General features: G+C 38.8%; 1 protein-coding gene across 1 annotated transcript; it reads left to right on the top strand.

Moving 5' to 3' along the window:
- The first annotated feature begins 3,543 nt into the window (after window positions 1–3,543).
- Window positions 3,544–18,271, top strand: LOC106937515 (pre-mRNA-processing factor 17-like). The gene is made up of 15 exons (XM_015019056.1): window positions 3,544–3,766; window positions 4,133–4,219; window positions 5,223–5,352; window positions 5,429–5,515; window positions 5,650–5,789; window positions 6,261–6,357; window positions 6,512–6,651; window positions 7,120–7,194; window positions 7,950–7,995; window positions 9,542–9,643; window positions 10,667–10,782; window positions 11,738–11,871; window positions 14,014–14,090; window positions 17,060–17,204; window positions 17,743–18,271. The coding sequence occupies exons 1-15, from the start codon at window positions 3,575–3,577 to the stop codon at window positions 17,918–17,920; spliced, it is 1,746 nt and encodes a 581-aa protein (XP_014874542.1). The 5' UTR covers window positions 3,544–3,574; the 3' UTR covers window positions 17,921–18,271.
- Window positions 18,272–18,579: the final 308 nt, after the last annotated feature.

Raw genomic sequence — 18,579 nt, 5'->3', positions numbered from 1 at the left:
CGTAAATGGGAACTGCAACGTTGCTCTCTTTGACTTCACCAGAATCTCCGGCACACTTTCTCAGCGTTTAATCATCTTTTTCGCCCCCCCCGCCCCCCAATTCTGTGCATGCTCCGTCGCTCTCTCTCTCCCTACGAGTTTGTGCCTCCCCTGTCGCCCCAGCACACCTCAGAGGAGAGACAGAAAGGAGAAAGACAGAAAGGGAGAGACTGTTCTTGGTTGCATGAGAAACCAAGAGACTGGCAGAGGATCAGAGCAATGTCAACAAACAAGAGAAGTCCAAAAAGCCTCCGCAGGAGGCTTGCCAAAACTGTTCTCTCACAAAGAAGAGTGCCAGCCAAGCAAGAATTCCATATCTCAAAGCAGAAAGGTTCGCAGGAAGCATCAGATAAACACGGGAACAGCCCGCTTCAGTTGTGGGAATGGAATGGGTTTCAGTGCATCTAAAAGTGTTGTGGTGGTGTCATGATGCTAGACCATCGATTAACAATGTCGGAGCTGATTGTGAGTGATTATGGCATCTACAAGCCACTTTTACACCCAACTAACATGATGAATATTCTAGTCACGTTCTCCTTTCGAACACATACATCTCTGACCAAATATTTATGACTGACATTGATGAGGTGTTTAAAGTTTAAGACCTAATGTCTTCTGAAAATGTAAAAAAGCTGATCTGAGCTGAATAAACTGATTAGTGAAATTATTAAGTTCTTGCATATCACATTCAGCGTAAAAACAGCTGTGCTATTTTACGAGCATTGTCCCATTTAGGAAAAAAAAAAGTTACTCAGGAAAAAAGATCTTTAGGATCTTACTGCACTTATTTACAATTAAAATTGAAATTATTAAGTATATATCAATCTGTATGAACGGAAATCATATTAATAGGTCTCAGTTCTATGTTTCAGATAAGTTGCAAATTAAAATGGGTTTTTAATCAGGAAATATATATATATTCAGTTGTGCATGGAAGCAGAGGCTCTGCATCATTTATACAAGCGTTGAATACCGCTGACATAATTTGTACAAAAATATGAATTTGTAAACTTGATTTGTATGCTCTTGGGCACACTCTGTTGGTTAGGAGGATCAAAGCAGCTGCCAAGTTCACATATGGATCAAGCTGGCTTTGATTCACACAATATTAACCCTTCCATAAGGTTTGAAAGAACAAGCTTCCAAAGATATTCTTGATAGTTGTAAAGTGCATACTGTGAAGGATCACATCAACTGAATCATTCAGTGCAAAGACAATCTTACAGTTGCACGAAAGATTAAAAAAAATGCACACAAGTCACAATAGGACTGGGTTCAGTGTGCATACTTTTCTTGTCGCACTCCTAAATAGTACAAAGACGGTTTCAAATTTCAGAAACCATGATTTTTTTTTTCCCCAGTGGGCTGCAACCTACCATCCCCCCATGACAGTTTGCAGACCGAGCAGGCTTGGAGAAAGACCCCGGCCCCTCATCGCGGAGAAATTCATTCCCAGCGGTTCGACTCCACCGCTCTGAAACTCTCCGTCCACCATTCCCCGGCTACTGACATAGCAGCTGGCGTATATATCTCGGATGTTTCGATCGTGCGTGGAAATTTGAGCGGCATCGTACATATGTGCTCTCCGGGTTTCTTGCCAATAATTCCTCATGTATGTCAAGACACTGCTGCAGCGGGAGCTCATGCAGATGTTCCCCTGAAATTGATTACCCAGCAGTCCCTTTATAAATCTGACCTTTATTTAAGCATTAGAAACACGCATTTGGTACTTTTTCGAGAATTTGATCACTTTGGAATCCCATCAATGTCACGTTTATCACCTGTATCCAGGGTTAAAGTGGGAGTCACAGTGTTGAATTACCAAGACCGTTATTAGTCTAGCAGTTCCAGTTTAGGTCTAACGTTACAACATGGTGACTCTGTTCTGAGCCAGTAAGTTCAGCTGAATACTGTTGAGATACATTAAGGTCCACCATGCAATGTTATTAGAGTAGGATTTAAAAGTGGCTGCAGCATTACACGATGTTCAAACATTACCTGATAGGTTGGTTAAAATCCCACTTATTTGCTTTCCATCCTCACGGAGCTGCACAGCGTGCCACTGAATCCAAGTATTTAAATCCCCGGGTCAGATCCATGGCTGCACCGTCTCTGATATCAAATGCGCTCCTGCTGGAAGAGGCGGCGGCGCAGAACAATCCAGCCACTTTTTTTTTCTGCAAAGGGTTTCTTTGGCAAAATATTACTTAAACTGACATCAAATGTGTTCCGGTCCAACTAGCTGGCAATTTCTTAACATGAACCCGTTTTCGGGTTTAAATCCCATGCGACAAAGGTTGTCTCGGCAAAGTAAGGAGAGTTGTGTTAGGTTTGTTTGGAGGAGAATGTCCCCGCAACAATCAGCGCCGATGGTATGAGCCACTCCATTGTTGGGGCTCGAGACGGCGTCCCATGCTGATGTGTGATCGTGGGAGGCTCGCGGACAGCGCGTGCGCTCGCAGTATTGGCTAAAGTGTGGAATCGTCATAGTGCGCTGTCCAATCGATCCAACTGTGCAATTTATTCATCTCCGATCCTTTAGATTATGATTTAGTGAATATATTAGCCGTGTAAGTAAAAAAAAAAAATTGAATTTTTAGAAATTATTGTATGGAGCTGAGAGATATTTGTAAAACTATTTTTCATGGATTTCATATATGGGTCATGTCTTTTAGTGCTTTTTCAAACAGACAACATATTTCAAGCAAAAATTACAAATCAATAAAGAAAAAAATATATATTTTGCCACGAACCCACAACTTTTTTGGATAAAGAAAAAGTGAAGATTGGCGCGTTCAATAAAATAAAAAAGGGTACAAATGTATGAATTAGGGAATATACAAACAGGTCATTTTTATTACGACCAACGTGTGTCTTTAATAATGTGTAAGTAAATTAATGTGAAATAAGCAAATGAGATTTTGTGATAAAATTTTGCACTATTCTAGCATGACCCAGCTGTTTGTTTTTCTTGTTTTTTTCCTACTCCCTTTTAAACATATCGTTCACAGATTGACATATTAATGATGACGGTAATTGTTATGAGTATTTTGTCAATGCCGTTTTGATGTTTCAAATGAAAAAAGTAAAGCGAACAAAAATGTTCTTATAGCTACTTGTTTAAATGACCAAACATACAATCTAGAACTCGCTACAGGCTGTTTTAGTAAAAAAATAATGTGGTGACAAAATATTTGTAACTCCTATGATTAAAAGTATTGAACTCTATGCTTTCTTAACTTAAGTTACATACACCAGGTAGAGTAGTGATCTGAAAATTGCAGTTGTAGCAGTTTCTATCCATTTTCCATGCTTCACTTTAAGTAATTTTATGAATTCATTCAGCTACTTTTTATCTGACTCCCCTCACCCCTCTCCCCTCCCACTGGGTAGAACTATTGTAACAAAATTAAATCACAGTCCAGTTTCTGGTAAGTAAGTTTCAAGTTTTATTTCTGCGCGTCTTGTTCCCTCTTTTTTTTTCCTTCCAGCGGATGTCCCGCCTCCTGCTTCCGGTGACTTCACAACATTCAACATGTCTGCCGCCATAGCTTCCCTCGCTTCGTACGGGAGCGATTCCGACTCCGAAAACGAGTCAGAATCTAATACCAGTATCAAGAAAGTTGATCCGGATGATCCGGATGCTACGGCTCACCTTAAACCTCTGCAGTCTGGACCCACAATGTCTTTAGCTGTTCTTAATTCTGCCCCGGAGGTCGCTGTTAAGGTAAGCTAAGAGATGCTGTCTAGCTAACGTTAGCTTGACGTTGAATGCGGATTTTGTATTTAATGACTTGACTAAATGTATTGTCTACTATAATATAACCAACTTCATCTACTAAATGGAAAATGAATAGGAGAGCATAAGGCGTTGAGCTGTAGCTTACACGCTTGTCATTGTTGCTTTTTATTTTCGCTGATATAGCTATCTGAATGTACTAATATTATTAATTGTAATGCAAGGTTTAGTTAATCGTACTTTTTGCAAACAGAGAACAATCTCCATCTTCTAATTTCATTGGGTTGGTACTTTATAACTTGGTGAGATCAGTTGGTTAACATTGTTAGCTAATTATTTATGTCTCCATGTCAGGAGGCTGTTGAGACTGGCATACACTTGGACCCTTCACTGAAAGAAGTCACTTATAACCCAACATATGAAACGATGTTTGCCCCTGAGGTAAGTCCGTCAAAAATATTACAGAACTACAAACTAATATGTTTGCACGTAAAATGTACACCTGCAAGTCAAAAGGTTTCCATGAATAATGCCAAAACTTCTAATTAAGCCCTAGTTAAATGTTGAAGTAAAGACTTGGTAGTAACTTTACTTAACTTCATTCTACCCTATGCAGATGGATTGGTGATTGACTCACCTTAGCATTCTTAATGCTTCATGTGACTGAGTCTTATGAATTGAGTTAAATACATATATGACTACAGGGCAGATGATCATTAAATACTGAATATATTAAAAAAAAGATGAGGTAGCTCAACGTACATCTTACACCTTTCACCCACTGTAGATCTTCTACACATAAGAGTGTCCATTACCTACGTAACCAGGACAGAACATGGTGTCCCTTCAAAAAATACCCATGTAAAATGTATTTTTAGATATGTCAACATGTGGCATGATACAGTTTTACAGCAGCTAAGTAACTCTTTCTAAAATAACTTTTTCTAATTCGATATGAACTAAAACAGTTCATATTGAATTGGGCCAATGTGCTGAGCTTTGCTGTAACCACTGTGAATTATGAAGATGATATTTTCTCGGGAAAAGATTAGTTTCACTGCTGCACTTAGAATACAGATTGGTTTATTTTTGTTCTTGAAGCCAAGATACTTTTGAAAAATCCTTTGGTTGGTTCATAGCATCTGTTTTTTCAAAAAAAAAATCTTGTTCATGTCGACCCCTGATTTCTCTTTTCCTCAGGAGAAGAGATCTTTGCTCCTGATCCTTCTGCCATCTTATTCATTTATTTTCTCTTCTATGAATCACAAAGCTGGTTGCTATTGAAATGCATGTTATTTTACAAAAAAAGGTGACTTGTTCTAGAAAACCATTTGGTCAGAAACTCGTGATTTTTCTTAAATCAATGAAAGCACTGTGCTAAGTGCAACTAAAACCAACACTTTTTGATGACATTGACAATAATCGTTGCCTCATTTCATTTTAGTTTGGGCCGACGAATCCGTATAAGTCCCAGCAGATGTCGGCCCCAAGGAACATGCTGTCTGGCTATGCAGAACCTGCTCACGTCAATGATTTTATGTTTGAACAGCAAAGGAGGACTTTCTCTACTTATGGTAAAATGATCTATATCCTCTAGGGTAGGTAGCACACCATTTTTTCTTTTAACAACATTCTTCTGTCTGCTTGTAGGTTACGCTTTAGATCCTTCTGTTGACACACACGAAGCTTCCTCTTGTAGCTATATTGGTGCTGTGGAAGAGGCTGAAAAAAACAAAGGTGTGCATTAATAATGATTATCTTTTAAATTAGTTTGTTTAATAACTTATATATATAATATGTATATATATGTATGTGTGTGTGTTATTATTAAACAATTGTAATACCTCTAATGTAATCCTTCCTTCCTCCAGGACTGACTGTCTTTGAAAGTGGTCAGAAGAAGCCAGAGAAACGGAAGAAGGTCAAAGGTGGGGACGCGGGAGAGATTGACAGCTTCCTGGGGCCGTGGGCGAAATATGTGGACGAAAAAGATGTGGCCAAACCGTCAGAGGTGAAATATTGTTTTATGTGCTAGAAAACATGTTAGTGTAACTTGATTGCTGGTTTACAGAATGATTTGCTGATCATTTGTAACATGTATTAAATTATATGTGATTGTCTTTAAATCACAATTATGAAGCAGAGTGTCTGTATTTTATTCTTTATTATAATTCGTAGCAGGAATACTGAAGTTAAAGCCCCAACAGAATGTTTTTTTTTTTCTGCAGCTACCAAGAGGCAACTGTATAGGCCTTTATATCCAGTCTAATGTATTTTTCTACATCAGATCAGACATTTGGTGCAGCAGATGCTACTTATCACTGGCTTTGTGACTCCACTCGCCCACACAGCCATGTTAAAGCCCTCATAATCGGGCATTCATTCGAGATTAAACTGATTCACGTTGCCGGGCCTGTCTTCATAAATATATAAAATATGACAATTGCTGGGTTGTTTCCTCATAATTAATTTTATTGTACAGGAAGAGCAGAAAGAACTCGATGAGATCACTGCTAAAAGGCAGAAGAAGGGAAGGAATGAAGACGAGGCTCCAGGAGAAGAGAAGACCATTCTTCACGGTAATTAAGATGCTTTTATGTTTTCAATGGCTTTTAGTGAAATTAATCAAAAATAATCTTTTTCCACGGTTAATGACTAAGAGGAGTTAAATTTTCTCTCCTTTTTTTTAAATTTGTTTTAAACATCACATTTTGTCTTTCTTCCTGTCTGCAGTCAAAGACATGTATGACTACCAGGGCAGGTCATACCTCCATGTTCCACAGGATGTGGGCGTCAACTTGCGCTCTGCAGATGCTCCAGATAAGTGTTACCTGCCAAAGAAACAGATTCATGTCTGGTCTGGACACACCAAGGTAAGTGGGAAAAGGAGAACATGGGGGTTTGTTGCTAATGAAGTAACCTGAAAGTGAGCTCTGTTGATATTTCTATGGTTTCTTTCTCTGAACATTTTGACATGCAAAAAGAAAACTAGGAACACTGAGAGTGTTTGTCTCTCAGTGACAAACACTGTAAGATTGTAAGACATTTTTAATCGTCTTACAAAGACTATTCAAAATGTCTTTGTAAGCATTTTGAATTGAAATGAATTCATGTGTGCTACGTTATTGTGTAAAGTGTGACTTTACTTTGAAAACCATTAACCTCTCAAAAACATTTCACCAGTTAAAAAGATGCACAAAAACGTGTAAATGTTATAAACTGTGACACCTGAAAGCTAGATAAAATGCAAAACTGTACAGTACAACACTGTATGATATCGGTACTAACAAATACTTTCATAAGAAGGAGATAAATAAGTAAATAAATCTGTTTGTTTCCAGGGTGTCAGTGCTATCCGATTATATCCCAGGTCTGGTCATCTTCTGCTCTCCTCTTCCATGGACTGCAAGATCAAGGTATATTATCAAATTATCTAATAACAGCAGGAGGTCATTTAAGCAGCACAGACGCTTGATTCCCTCAAGATAGTAGATGTTAATAATTTTACTGTTACATTTCAAGGTGGCTGCCTATGTTTACAGTCTTAAGATGTGGTGCTCTAAGAGTGCATAGGACTGAATGTTGGATTAAATGACTAGAATATAACAGATGTTAAAACCAAACTTATGTTTTGCCCATATGTCCACGATGTCATTTTATATTGATAGAAAAGTCTAAAACATTGAGTATGAGTAGGAAATTTTGAAATGTAAATACTGTAGGAACCCAAATCAGAATATGCATTTTTTCCCCCTTCATCCAAAAGTGGGAAATGTATTTTTTTTTAATGAAAACTTCAAACTTCCACTGTTTTGATCTGTAAGCACATTAATCAGAGACAGGTGTTTGATTCACTTTTTTTTTTTTAATATCTACTGAAGGTCGTTTAAGGTCATTAGATACTTTGATGTGCTTTGATGTATAAATGGGGTTAATTCCTTTGTTTTCTCTTGGATACAAAAGAGCAACCTTTATCAGCCGACCTGCAGCACATATTTTTCTCATGTGGTATAGCTAATATTTTCACCCCAGAAAAACCTGATCAGTGCATTTGATTATTTTGGTTGACTATTTTAGTCAAGACACAGCGTTGTACAAATATGCACAACATTGAGCACATCAATGCTCTGTACTGATCAGGCCATCACTCGATGTGTCTAATTCTCTCTAGCTGTGGGAGGTCTACGGAGAGAGGAGGTGTCTCCGTACATTTATTGGTAAGTAAGCATTTTTTGTTAAATCTATGGTTTATTTTAAAGTTGTCAAATGGTGATGAATCTTTTTTTTTAAATGTAATTTTGAGTGCTGCATCCCTCAAGAGTTCCTGAACAACAGCATGTCATCTGCAAACATGCTGACAGAAAATATGCTCAAGCTCTGAATAAACATAGCCTTTTGGGAAACGTGCGGCAGTGACGGATATGAGCTCATCGTCACTGGAACATTTAAATCTGCTGACCACTGTCAGAGATGCTACGTTTTAAATTTAATTATACATACAGAGAAATATTTACCATTCCAGGTTTGAGTGTTTTTAGGCTAATGCATGCAAGACACTCTGCTACTCCTCCCTGACAGCACACTGTCAGGATAGAGATTGTTTGCAGCTTTGGTTCTGCTTTTCAGCTCCTTCACAGAACATGCATAATTCAGCAGCCCAGGGGCTGAAGGGAACGAGGGGCAAGGGAGGGCACAGAACATGGAGAGGCGATGTGGGGGGGGGGAGAGGAAACCCAGTTAGGAATGAATGAAATTACAAAAGAGTCCATATGTAAGGCAATACTGATTAAAATATATATCTATTTTTTTTTCTTATCTAATGCAGTTTTAGAAGTATTTAGTTATGTCACTGGGTGAATATTAACATTGCTCTGCATTTAATGATCAGCTATGTAATATTAATTTTTCTGTTCTGAAGCTGTGATATTTTTCCTGAGGGATCGGACTCTTTCCAGTACACGCACATTTACCATAAATTAAAACATACGACTTACCGGTCTTCCATTTTAAATGCATATGTCGCTCTGTAAACTTCTGCTTGAAGTACCCACTTTGACTGAACGCCGCACAGAATGTGGACTGGTTTGAAGCATCCAACCCGAAGGATCACTTAGTAAAACAGGGAACAGCGAGGGTAGGGAAATTCATGAATATCAATCAGTGATATTTTCATATTTTAATTCAGCCAGGGACACGGGGGATATTTGCTTACTTGTGTGACCTGTTTTCAGTGGTAGTAATGCATGTGCGTTTCTGCACACACATCAGCGCAAGGCTTTCAGTGGCGATGCTGTTGCCTTTGGTCTGCCAGCAGGCCTGGTTAGAGGAAGAGTGCAGACAGGTGCTTAGCCTCAGTGGGCTCTGTTATCACTGTGGAAACAGCATACCTCTGATAAAAGCTGGTTTTAACAAGGGAGAAAGCTGCAAATAGTCAGACTGCAGGGATCTCAAATCACCTTCCTGCACGAGGAAGAGCCAGACAGTTAAGGACATGAATTAGAAGGAAAACAGAGCACGCAGCCATTGAAGACGTAATTATGGCTTGTAATTTTTGTTTTAGCCTTTCCCTCGTTAGGCTCTACTAAACATTTTCCCTTCCTCATCTTCCACATGTGGAATCATGGAATAATTTTGCCAGTAAGCAATAAGTCATCTGAGGCAAAAATTTGCCATATTTTTTGTTCAGTGTAAAAATATGATTTTATTGCAATAGTTGTGTGCTTATAATTGCTTTGATTTTTTTTTTTTTTTTTTGTGCATTAGGTCACAGCAAAGCAGTGCGAGACATTTGCTTCAACAACAGTGGGACTCAGTTCCTCAGTGCTGCATACGACCGCTACCTTAAACTGTGGGACTCTGAGACAGGTAAGCTGCGTCTCTTACAGAATTAGATATATAACTGCCAATGTAAAATAAATAATAAAGAAACTGACAAAAACAATAGGTTGACTTATCTTGGTCAAACATGTAAAAATAAACTGCAACAAACCTTCTTTCAAATTTTTCTGAAAGTGGAATTGTGGATTTTAAATATAATGTAAAATAAATAATGAAGCATGCCATTGTTCAGAGCACTAAGTATAGAATTCGACTGAATAGATCTGCCCTTACGGATCAGTCACATTGTCACTGATATCTAGAATTTCTCACAGTATCGGGACCAATACAGATATTAACATCGGATCGGTGCATCTCTAATTTGTCTCTTATAGACCAGTCCAGGTTCTGATTTCAGGTGGCTGAACAGACATGCTGCTTTGTCATGTGGTGCAGACACCGCCAGGAAGCACTTATTGACATTTATTGCTGTGAAATGCATTTTGTCACCTTTTGACTGAGTCTTGATTCTACTACATAGCAAATGAACAGCTACTTTTGTCTACGTCTCTGTGTAGAATAAAGCCTTTTCTTTACATCCTCCCTCTGTTGAAATTTGACACCCTTTCAAGTTGAAGAATGCTTCTCCAGCAGAGGGCAGAAAAGAGTTAAATCCCCCACTTGTTGATTTGTTTAAAAAAAAAAAAGAAGATATTTCTTAAATTGTTGTCTGTTTTGTTGATTTCTGTGTGATAGAGATTGTTTATCTAACTCTGTCCCAGCAGCAGGTAGATTTGATTGAAAAGTCCCCATTGCAGTTTTGTATTCCTTCATATGCAGCACTATCTTCCTCGCAGAATGAACAGAAGTAAACAGCATTTTCTGTTTTCCAGCTGACTTGTCGCTCCCCCTGGGGATTGAGCACTACAGCAATAAAAGTTGCAGACTGTGTTCTTTAAGTTGTGGACAGCTTTAGTGTGCCGTAATGGAGAAAAGGAGAGAAAAAAAAAAAAAGAAGAAACAATGGATTTTTCTGGAACCCTGACTTTCAATTTACTTCCCTCTCCACAGGCCAGTGTATCTCTCGCTTCACAAACAGGAAGGTACCCTACTGCGTCAAGTTCAATCCGGACGAGGACAAGCAGAATCTTTTTGTGGCCGGGATGTCAGATAAGAAGATTGTTCAGGTAAAGGACAGCGAGCGATCCGCTTTTGTCGGCAGGGCAGATGCACTACAGTTTCCGCGTTTGGCGCCTGAGCTCATGGGAGCACGAACTACACTTCTCTCTCAAACTTCAGCACTTGTGTACGAATCTCTGTGGGACTTGCACGGGGATCAGTGGATGACAGGACTAGAGCAAGTCATTAATCACAGGCTGCACACGAGCAGTGAAGAAAACGGTGTAATGTAGTGCAACCATCACATCACGTAAAAGTTTGTGTGGTAGTAACATCCAGAGGACAAATGGAGCTGAAAGATTTTATACATTTTTCTTCTAAGAATAAACTATTAAAAGATATATAAAAAGAAAGCACCAGCTCTGCTCCCTAACTATCGGTGTGAATTGCATTTGTTATCTCAATCGGGGCTAACGTTAAATCATGCAGTTGTCCTCCGGGCGACGAGCACAGATGGCTGCTGGCCCCCAGGGAAGGATTTAAATAAAAGAGCACAAATGAAATTGGACAGAACTGCATGCACGTTTCTTGTTTGTTTTCTTGCCTGGGGGTGGGAGCATCTGCGTGGAAACTTTTTTTTTTTTTTTTTACATCTTAATTTGTGCAAGATCCTCTCCAAAAATATATTGATGCTCAAATCCGAGGCCGGTTTGATTTTATTGCTAATCACTGTCACCGCTTCACCGCAGTTGACCAATTTCTCAATGCTGACACAGATTGAACATTTCCTCAAAGGAGAATGTTTGAGGAAATGTTCAAACATTTCCTCAAACAATGTTTGAAGATCAGATGTCATCCATCTGATCTTCTCTTGGCTTAGAAAACTGTATGCTGACACTTTTTTTTATTACGGTTGATTCTCCGCTGGTTGTTCAGATCATCCTGTGTGTTTAGACTTGTTTGGGGTTTGAGTGTTTACTTCCCTTGTTTCTGCTTTGCTTTCTGCCCGTGTTTGCTGGACAGTGGGACATCAGGACGAGCGAGGTGGTTCAGGAGTACGATCGCCACCTGGGTGCTGTGAACACCATCACCTTTGTTGACGAAAATCGCCGCTTTGTCAGCACGTCAGATGATAAGAGTCTGCGAGTCTGGGAGTGGTGAGTAAAGACTACGAATTAAAGGATGCAGAATCTTTGTCTTAAATGCTCCAGTTTGAATATTCTTAACCAGAACTCTTGATTATCCCTATTAATATTCACTTTTATTTTTGTTGTTGCAATGCTAATATGTCCTGGCTTGTTTGGTGTCAGCAGACAGTCAAGACAGACCACCAACAATGATATGTTTATTGGCTCCAGTGCCTGTGGGGATATAAACAAGCTCTGCTGTTTCCGTCTCAAAGATTGTAAATATTTATAGAAGGCCTTAATGTTTAGAATAAGGACTTTTATTCTCTGCTTTATATTTTTAGTGAAAAGAAGCTCCTAGTTTGTTTTTCCCAATGGCAAAAAAAAAAAAAAAAAAACTTCTGTATTTTTAAATTTAGAAACAGAGAGCAAATGTTGATCTTGTAAAGACCAGAAGAAGCCAATCAGCTGTAGCCTGAGAGTCTGTTTTCCACATTGTCTCCTGGGAGACAAAACCGTGGGAGTAAATCAACAAGTTGTTGACCATATTAATTGCCTGACAATTATTTGAATTGGCCAGAAGACATATATTGACTGTAGAGAAAGGTTGGGCACAGATTTATAGATTAAAAATCCATAAGAGGTAAATACCTACATATATTTAAGCTTACATGTTTTTTTTTGTTGTTTTTTTTCATATATTTACATGCATCAGATGCGTCTGAGAAGTAAATAAATCTAAAGCACTGGTTTATTATTAGGGAACAAGTATTGATGAAGGTTTTTAGGATAATCAATCTGAGAGCTTTGCTTAATATTTGCTAATATGCACCTGAGGGGGGGGGGGGGGAAAAAAAGGTTTTGAAAATAACTGTTGCAATTTATGGTCACAGTTTGGGCAGCGAACTTCTCTGGTTTATTTTAATTTAAATTAGTCTTTTAAGCAAGAAACTTTCCAGCCTGATCAGATTCTTCTAAAAATCCTGTGGTCTTCTCAAGCATAATCACTGTAAACACACCTTTATTAGTCAATAATGTCCCTTGGACAAAAATTGTATTTGTTGTTCCATTTCTCTCCACAGCTCCACTACAGGACTTCAAAAGCTTTACTTGCTGAATTTAATTTGAGTCCTAAAAAAAACTTTGAACTCCTTGTTCAGATTTCTAGTACTGTCATAAATTATATTTTAAGAATTTATTTTTGTAATTCATACAAAATAATAAAATGTATATGAATAAGTAGAAAATTAAACAGGCAATAAAGTTCTGTTTCCTAAATGTGTTTATTTTTATGTTTAGGGGATTAAAATCAAAACGTTACATTGATTATCGATTTATTTGACATAGGAGAGTGTCTATTTCTGTCATTTAAAAAAAAAAAAATTGCTCATAGGTAAATATTAGCTACATAATTAAGTTCCGAATTCCTGTAGTTCTTAAATTATTATGTAATAAAAATCTTAGAGTTCTCTTCCAGAGAACGGCAGAAACAATGTTTATCATCTCTTACTTTCTTATTCCCTCTTATTAGTTTGTTGAAACTGCTTTCATTTAACTCCAGCTGTTCCCCGTCACTGATATAACTCAGTGTAAACAGATGGCAGGATCAGTTCCAGATTAAAACTCTTAAGCACACTTCCGATGCAGATGTGCTGGGAAAGACACAGAGAGACATTAGTGACATTGAGTAACTTTATTTTTTTAAGACGTCCCCCGGCGACCAAGCAAAGCCCTTTCCATTCATAATGACAGAGACAAACACAGAGAGCTGTAAATGTGAAAGATCTGCTTCAGACCAATTAAGATCAAATAGTGGCACATCTCTGCCAAAGCAGACAAACAGAGAGAGCATGAAAGGACTGGCGACAGTGTGAGGAGAGCAAATAAGGATTTCGTAAATAATTGGTTGCTTGTGCAGTCACGGTTCGACATCAAAAGCTTTCGGATTTTATTCAGATATTTACGTGCTCTAACTAGCTCTAACTACACCGATAATTTTGCTGTTCCACAGCTGCTGTTTTGCTGTCGGTGTTAAGTATTTTTCAGGCTCGCAGACAGAACAGCAGAGGTTAGCAGAGAGGTTTATTAACTATTTCCCTTTGGGGTTGTAGAGGCTGAACCGGTGCTTAATCCGTTGTCCTATGGGATCACCAGGCTTTGTGTCTTTTTCAGGGACATCCCTGTGGACTTCAAGTACATCGCTGAGCCCAGTATGCACTCCATGCCAGCTGTGACTCTGTCTCCCAATGGTGAGTCCCCTGATATTTTGGAAAAAAAAACAAAAAAAAAACAACAAAAAAAAAACACACAAACTGCAACATAGAGTGGAGGACTCTAGGGAACTCAAACCTACATTACCACACTGATGTAGATTCATACTGCCCAAGGTTGGCCGTTTCTCAGAGGAGTAAAACAGCACGAGATTTGCAGAACAAGTCGGTATAAACCGAGTCAGTCTAAAGAGTTTGTGGTCTGCAAGCCTGCTGTGGTTGTTTCTGTATTGTTGGTAAACTGGATTTCCGAGTTTCTCAGCCTGCAGCTTCCCACCTGGTTACAGCTGTGCGAATTGTTATGAACAAAGACCTCTGCATCTGTTGCAAACCATATTATTTGGCACTGGGAAGGGCCGTAAGTTTTGTTCACTTTCATGATTATGAAATGATAATACCAAAGTGTTGTATAATATTAGGGAAGACTGCCGACTTGTCATTTGTCGAGGTGGCAGATGTTGAGACTGGGGCTGGACGACACGGCAGAAATCACAATAGACGTGTTTCACATCTGTCTATAATTATTTGTTTTGTATTGATTTGTTTTCTGCTTTAAATATATGAACCGGTGATGTCACCTTTCCTGTTTTATCTACAATTTCCTCATGACCTGTTTCGCTCATTTTCTCCGTTCACTCCACATCATTGTCTTTTTTTTTTTAAGATGAGCTCCTGCTGCACAGGTGTTACTCAGTGGTTTGTTGCTAGGTTACCAATGAGTGAGTGAGTTAATTGATGCCACCTGGTCGAGCTACTAAAGCTTTTCTTCTGACTACATCCCCCAGAATGCTGTGCGGTTCTGCACCGGAGTTCAGTGAAATTCTACTGGACATATTTTCTTTTCGTATGGATGACGCATCTTTATCATGATATATATTTTTGTTGATTTATCGGCCATCCCTAATTGATGCCCACTAAAAGAGGCTAACTCTTGTATCCAAGCGTGAAAGTAAGTGAAAAGAAAACGTGATATAGAAGGCGTGCATAAGCAATAGGGATGGATGCAACCCAGTCTTCCTTAAAACCTCAGCAGAACCGCAGGCCACTCACCTCTGTGTCACATAGTATGGTATTATAAATATTCATGCGGAACAAGCCCTGACTAAGTAAACAAGTGAAAAGAATCATATTGTGTATGCAATGAATCTAAATAACAGGAGTTTCACTTTAGAACTTAATTATAAATTAAAGAAAGTTTAAAATGACACTCTGATTTATTAAGGTCCACCGGTACACCAAGACATGAAATCGCAAAGCATTTAAATCGCAGATGTACCCGTCCACCTAAAGCACCTAAACTACAAACATTTAAAAATGCTGATAGGGAATTTTTTTTTTTTTTCCGACCAACAGACCCAGGCCTGCTGCTTCTCTTTCTCCCCCCCCTTTTTTTTTTTTTTTTTTTGTCTTTTTGCAACGATAAGCAAACTGTTTCCTCGGTTTAGCGTCATAATTAACATACAGATCTGAAGGCGTTATTGATGTTCCCATTAAAACCCGCCAAGGAAGTGAAGAAGTGCGTCTTTCCAAATGTCAGTCTATTCCTTATGGGCAGATGTATTGAGCCCAGGCATGTTGGAAATTAGTATTATGATTTATGTAGTGCAGGCTTGCTGCTGGCACTGTGTCTCAGTTGTACTGAATATTGATGTTGTCAGATGCTTATTAAGAACAGATCAAGATGTGTGACAAGAGCATTCGGGGTTATTATGCAGATTTTACACACTAGGATAGATTAATTTTGCTTTTTTTTTTTTTTTTTTATTTTTTTTGCAAAACTTTGAGTGGGAATGGAAACTGAATCTGACAGCAACCAAGTTGTATAAGGAACACTAACAGAAATGGACATTCCACTTTAGCTCCAGCTCTTGGTTTTCCAATTAATAGGCTCTGCGTTGCAGCCCATCATCTTCAGCTGGGGCCTTACTCAGCTTTTTGCTCCCTCCTCTCCACCTGCCTAAATCCCTTTCCCCTCATGTTCTCTTTTTTTACTCTCTTCCCTCCTCCTGGTCGACGTTTGTATTTGTCCCAACATGATTTGTTTTTCCGCGGCGTGTGAATAATGAATGTGTTCTCAGTGGGAAACCATTCAGTTTTCTCTTACCCCTAAATGACACCTGGCCCCCCCTTGGCGCCACATCTACGGTCTCTTGTTCTTTTGAGTCCCCTGCGTCTTCCTATTTCACTGAAAGTTGTTTTTGCTCTCCTGTACCTATTACAGTAGACATTTCGGGGCTTTTTAAAGGTTCTTTTTTTTTTTTTCTGGAGAGGGATGTAACATGCACGTACACACCGACTGGATACCTTGCTTTCATACCTCATTAATAATCATGTTCCTGTTAAGAGGTGCAGTGAGTTGTGTGATGCCCTGAAAGTGATTTACTGCTTCCCTTTGCTGTGTAGTGACTTGAAACTGTCGTCATGTCAAGAGCTGAAACGCAGCGCGAAACAGATTATAATTGAGCACCTAATGATGAGAAAGCCTGCCTAATTTTTCTAAAATTGCTTCAATCTTTCTCATTTAATGAAGGTAGAACGATGGGTCCCGTGCCCTTCTTGGGGAACTGTCCTCCTTTTATTTTAAAAGTTTTATGCTCGAGTCAAGTTTCTGCTGTTTTTCTAGCTAAAATATTCGAGTCCTGAATTTAGATGCTAGGTTTACAACTCGACCGGCAGCAGCATAAAAATACGACTTCAAAGATCTCGGTGTCTGCTTGTTAAACCTCTGGCTGTACAGAGCCATGCAAATGAGGCCAAGAAGTGAGCTAACAGGCAATTTAAAATGTTCTGTACAATCTTGTAGCTTTAATGCCGCTTCACTTGATAATAAACATTTTTTACCCCCCTTCCCTTTTAAACATCTTGTGCTGCTTTGCCAAGACTTTTAAACTGTGCTTGGGAAAGACGAGTTTCTCCCGCTGTTTACACACGCTGGTTTCTAATTTCAGGTAAATGGCTGGCGTGCCAGTCCATGGACAACCAGATTCTTATCTTTGGAGCCCAGAATCGCTTCAGACTGAACAAAAAGAAAATCTTCAAGGGTCACATGGTGGCCGGCTACGCCTGCCAAGTGGATTTCTCCCCAGACATGAGGTAGGGTGTTTTCTGATCGAACAAAAACCAGAGGAAGTTTCTCAAATATCAATGACAAAAAAGCCTATGAATAAATTAATGGTGGGCCACCAGGGTTGTTATCTAATAAGCAGGAAGGAAAATATTAAATTCAGTGTGTATTTATTTTATATTTTTACTTCAGTGCATCTCAAAGTCAGAATAACAATAATAGTGACAGGTAACAGTCTAACTATAAATACCATAACATTTTAACAGAGGATTTTATTACTATAAGACTTCCTTATTAATTTGTTTTGTAAGAACTTCCATTTACTGATGAGCTTAGAAGAAAAAAAAATCTATAATTACATGAACTTTGGCAATCCAGCTTTCATTTAATTTTTGTCCATGTCTCGCCCACCACTGCACACATTGGCTTACAGATACTCTAACCTTCTGTCATTATTCATTGCTGCACCACAACTTCTGACAGACAAGAAAAAGAAAAGAAAAAAATAGACTTTAAAGCCACGTCTTCCACCTTTTTCCTCCTACTGAACTGCTGTCTTTCTTCCAGCTATGTGGTATCGGGGGATGCAGATGGAAAGCTGAACATTTGGGACTGGAAGACCACCAAGCTCTATCACAGGATCAAGGCTCACGACAAAGTCTGCATCAGTGCTCTGTGGCATCCGCACGAAACCTCGAAGGTCATCACCTGCGGCTGGGATGGACAGATCAAACTCTGGGACTAACTCTGATGGCGTCTAAAATTATGTGCAGAAGTCAGTGATTCTTGGACTTTATTAAATAGTTTTGAGCGAAAGCCAACAGGCTGGTATCCAGTCTACTTGTTTAAGTGTATTTTTGTATCTTGAAATAAAAGCTCAAATATGTACATATTGTGTGTGTACAAGAATGAGCATATTGGAATCTTTAACAATGATATGGCAAAAGAAATATTACAGGGTCAACGACACGTATTTTTATTTTTAGTAGTGTTCTGTTCTTTTTTAAATTTCTTGTTCTACAAAGTGTTTTTAATCATCTAAACATCCTTTTGTGGAAATAAACATTCTGCCCATTTCCTATTTTAGAAAATGAAACTGATTTGTGGTGCAAAATTTATTTCTTTAACCATCATCAAACACAAAGTCAGGGAGAAAATATATATATATAAGCTGAGCGTGTGAAACATTTGATCTTATCTGCACACAACAGCAGTGTGATTTGATATTTTATTCTAGACCCACAAAATTCCCAGTATTCTAACTTTATGACCCATAAAAAGGTGGGAATACAAACGAGGACAAAGACATTCAAGAATCTGTGAGAGGTGGAGCTGCAGGAGGAAGGCAAGCTGGCCGAGGCACTTAGATGTGTAGGGTAACCCAGGGAAACCACGGGTCCTGCT

The sequence above is a fragment of the Poecilia latipinna genome, unplaced genomic scaffold, assembly GCF_001443285.1.
Source record: "Poecilia latipinna isolate Pla-1442-1.1 unplaced genomic scaffold, P_latipinna-1.0 Scaffold2366, whole genome shotgun sequence".
NCBI classification, from domain to species: domain Eukaryota; kingdom Metazoa; phylum Chordata; class Actinopteri; order Cyprinodontiformes; family Poeciliidae; genus Poecilia; species Poecilia latipinna.
Note: the sequence above shows the minus strand (reverse complement) of the source record. Positions and strands in the feature narration are given on the sequence as shown.

Coding starts and splice junctions, on each gene's coding strand:
- LOC106937515 (XM_015019056.1), top strand. CDS start 3,575: ATGTCTGCCGCCATAGCTTCCCTCGCTTCGTACGGGAGCGATTCCGAC. Junction 5,353..5,428: donor GAGGACTTTCTCTACTTATG/GTAAAATGATCT, acceptor GTCTGCTTGTAG/GTTACGCTTTAGATCCTTCT. Junction 14,091..17,059: donor TGTGACTCTGTCTCCCAATG/GTGAGTCCCCTG, acceptor TTCTAATTTCAG/GTAAATGGCTGGCGTGCCAG.